Source organism: Rhamphochromis sp. 'chilingali' (genome assembly GCF_963969265.1).
Source record: "Rhamphochromis sp. 'chilingali' genome assembly, chromosome: 3".
In the NCBI taxonomy this organism is placed as follows: Eukaryota; Metazoa; Chordata; class Actinopteri; order Cichliformes; family Cichlidae; genus Rhamphochromis; species Rhamphochromis sp. 'chilingali'.
This window is the reverse complement of record NC_137931.1, coordinates 22,486,437-22,490,550: the sequence shown is the minus strand read 5'-3', so window position 1 is coordinate 22,490,550 and position 4,114 is coordinate 22,486,437. Positions and strand designations below refer to the sequence as shown.

The window sequence follows — 4,114 nt, the reverse complement described above, 5'->3', positions numbered from 1 at the left end:
TGTAATGAACCACGGCAGACCCGATGACATATTTATGCTTTTAAGCATCTCTTTATGAACACAGTTGCTTATAAACACACGAACAGCCACAGCTCTCCCACTGCCAACCGCACACATCACCAACCACAACAACGACATGATAGGACCCCGTTCAGTGTTTTAACCCAGAGAGGCGTGATTGCAGATGCTCCGCAAGTGCATCTGCCTTCCCTGCCCTGGCACCACCGACCACGCCCCGCTACAATTCCTTAAAGAAATTATAAGAAAGCTGCCTAAGACAGATCAGACTGTGCTAAAGAATAAAAGTGGTCACACCAAATTTTGACTTTCAGGCTCATTAGGATAGTTGATACTCTGTTTTTGCTGGCCAATAAACTGTTACACCCATTTTCCATTTTCCTTCCAAAATATGAAGATGTATTAAGAGGGTGGCTCAAGACTTTTGCAGTTTGATAGAAACCACATGAATCGCATAAACGACTATGTAGCGGATAAATGGATCACTACACTGTGGATACTGAAGCACCCTCCACAATGGCTCGTTAGATTTATGAACTTGAGCCGTTAGTAGGATGAAACTATTTCTGGGTTTTAAGACGTATTAATATTCAGCTCCATCTAGATCTATGCAGCTGAAGATATATGACTTCCATATTTGGAGCCAGGTGTATTTTTCATCGTAAAATCTGTACGAACAGATAACAGGATCTCACTGTGAGGAATGTGTTATGCCTGCAGACTGTTTGAGCAGATTGGCGGAGAGCTTTCAACAACTCCCTTGAAACTGAGTAGGGAATACTTTCAGGTGTGACTACCTACAAATTGCTACCCTGTCAGTGCACAGTGTCTCTCAGTTACGATCTACCCTTTGATTATTACTCGTTACTTAAAATAAATGAATAAATGAATAAATGAATAGAACAATACACACATAACGGGTGAGATCACAGCTATGTCCATATTTTCTGGTTGATTTCTGTCCAACTATTTTTAATGAGCATCAACTTGTACACAAAAAAGGTCATATATTGAAAAATATGGTTTTATGTTAAGTCTAAATAAAATTATTATTCCAGTAAAAACCAGTGTGTGTGTCAACAGGCATGAAATTTGTGTGATGCAATCCAAATTAATAGATGAAAACAAACAAAAACACATGTTTTCAGGTTATTGCCTTATTTGTCACCACTTCTTTTTCTGCGAGTGCTACAAGTCAAGCCGCTCCTAATTGGTGTGAATTCCACAGTCAAGTAGTTGGAAGTGTAAAAACCTGTGGGTGGGGTCCACTTTGGTTAAGCTGCTTTCAGATGTCAGGCGCAGCAGGAAGAGACTGAGGAAATTAAAAAACAACAATCATGCACCCACCGTGCAGGGGAAGTGCAGATTCAATGAGCCTACATGTTGACAACAGATTAAATCATGTCGATATCGAGTTTGTTTAAAGGGGACCTGTTATTCTTTCACTTATATCCAGCAATATACACTGTTACACTTGTAAATGCTCATAATAAACATGGTTAAAATTTCAAGTAAATCACTCAGAACACAATTAAGGAATCCTTATGTACAAAATGCTCAGACTTCAGACTGCTCTAAATACTCAATTTTGGACTGTTTTATCTACTTGTTACTCTGAAAGATGTCATACAAAGCCAATGTCCCTATTATATAGCACCAAATTATGACAACGCTCGCCTCAAGGCGCTTTATATTGTAAGGTTAAGAACCTATAATAATACAGAGAAAGCCACAACAATCCAGTGACCCATGTGAGCAAGCACTTGGCGATAGCGGGGAGGAAAATCTCCCTTTTAGCCGGAAGAATCCTTGAGCCAAATTAGTTGTGGCCGACTAGACTTTCCAGAATCTGAAATTTGATGAAACATTTCGTGTGTGCAGTTTAGTTAAGCAAAAATAGAGAAAGAGACGATCAGTTCAGTTCTCAAACTGAACTTTGTTTTTGTGGCAGGAATTTATCATATTTCTTCTTCCAAAAGTTACAAACTCATCAACATTTGAAGCAAAACGAGGGCTCAAGTGTGAAATGTAATTCTGGGCTGCCAAGCCACCTTAAATTGACAGTGCAGGGGTGTCACAGGGGTTCCTACAGCCATCAAATCCTCTCTACAACACCTATATCCTTTATGCATTGCATCATTAAGCATACATCATCTTAACATTAGGAGGGAAACATATATCAGTTTTAACAGAGATTAACAGCTACTACAGCTAATTTCTCTGCTGTTGCCCCTAAAGGTCCCCCTGCTTCTTCTTTTTTTTTAAATGCATTAAACAAAATCAAACTTGGATATTTTTCTGTGAAGCCATGGGAATTATTTGTCGAGGAGCTCATTTCTGTTTCACACTCAAGTGGCTCTCAGGTTCTCCTCAGCTGGTAGCTGAACTTCTATAACTTGGTGTGATATGCAAACTTTTGAGGTGTGTTAAATACACTGGAGTGAGAAATAAGGATCTGACATCTTTTGTTATTAAAGAAGTAAAATATCTGAGTCTGAGCTGTGTCTTTCTTTTTGTTTAAAGCCTGCACTTGATGATGACAGCAACATTTTAAAACCTCCTCCTTAAATCTTTGTGCCTTCACGCCTGTCACTTCTCAGTATTGCTCGCTGTAAACATATTCATCGCCTCTCTGTCATTTGTATTCATCGCTGCACTTTGATCCATATTCATCCTAAAACACGCTGCTCACTGTGTCGTAGTCCTTGCTCATGTGAGAAGTGCTGGGCAGTGATTTGAGGTACTCCATGTGCCTTCTGGCGTCCTCCTGATTGTGTTTGATGTAGTAAATGATGTAAGCTGTCACCATGGAGAACCAGCAGAACATGGCCACAAACATGGCTACGTCAGTCGTCTTGTGGTGGAAGTTGCAAAAGTTGATCCCCGAGTCCAGGACCTGGATCACCGGCTGTCCCACGTACTCCTCCTGCTCTGACGTGAAACAGCTGACCTCGTTCACCGTCTCAGGGTCGAGCCTCAGCTCCCTCAGTGTCTCCTGCAGTGAGCACTCGCAGTGCCAGGGGTTCTGGGAGAGGCGGATTCGGGCGTGCAGCTTGGTGAAGGTGTCCCTGGGGAGGCCGCTCAGATGGTTGTTTGAAAGATCCAAGGTCCGCAGGGCTTCGGAAACCCCCTGAAAGGCATCGACCTCCACGCTCTCCAAGACGTTGTGAGATAGATCCAGCTCCCTGAGGCGGTGAAGGTCAGCGAAGGCTCCTTTTGGGACGTGTCGGATCTGGTTCGACGAGAGCAGGAGAACCACAGTGTCCTTGGGTAAGTTCGGCGGGATGCTTTCCAGGTTGCGCGAAGTGCACTGCACCACCATGCCGTTCCTCTCTGTGCAGTGGCAGAGCTTAGGGCAGGCATAGGCGGTCATCATCAAAGAGAAGAGAAGTGTTCCCACAAAGAAAAGAGAACTAAAAGAAGAAGGGTTTATGGATGACCTGCACCTTTGAGAGGCCCCCATTAGCCAGCGTTAGGACTGAAATCAGTGCTGCTGGTATGAGGGTGTGTTGCTTTAGAGGCATGAAATACATTCAAGCAAAGGATGTGGCTACAGTTTCATTCTCAACATTCACTTGAACATCGTTTATTCTGACAGTTAACTGATCCATCTCAAAAGAAGGCAAACGTTTGAAAGTTTGCATACTTGCTAAATGAAATTTCACAGTGAGGTATGGATGATGTAACCCAGAGACAGTACACGGTGGGAAATGTAGTCCATGGTGGGAGGGACACCTCTTCTCCGCCCGGCTGCAAGAAACCTGTGAGAAAAAAAAGATGACAGTGAAACAAAGGGTGAAAAAGATATCGCGGCCCCTTCATCTCACAGCCTCTTTCCAGGAAAAGTAAATAAATAAATAAAATCCTCCCCCTCTTCTCCGACTCCTTCCTCCTTGGAGGGGGAAGTTGGTAAAGTTCAAGATTATCATAATAATACAAGGTTTTCTATAGCATGGGTCCCTCAACTCAAAATCTGTCCCCGCGAGAAAACGACAAGTCATTAAACAAGGTGTGGGCTCATCAATATGCATCAGATGAACTTTGAAAAACAGTGATTTGTGATTAAATAAGAAGTTGCCTGTAGTCTATGCAAAAA

At 42.5% G+C, this 4,114-nt stretch overlaps 1 protein-coding gene across 1 annotated transcript; it reads right to left on the bottom strand.

The window, feature by feature from the left end:
- Positions 1 to 2,327: 2,327 nt before the first annotated feature.
- Positions 2,328 to 3,481, bottom strand: LOC308393972 (leucine-rich repeat-containing protein 3-like; the record flags this gene model as incomplete). Its single annotated transcript, XM_080878054.1, has 1 exon — positions 2,328 to 3,481. One exon carries the CDS (start codon positions 3,479 to 3,481, stop codon positions 2,693 to 2,695), a length of 789 nt encoding a protein of 262 aa, XP_080734180.1. The 3' UTR covers positions 2,328 to 2,692.
- Positions 3,482 to 4,114: the final 633 nt, after the last annotated feature.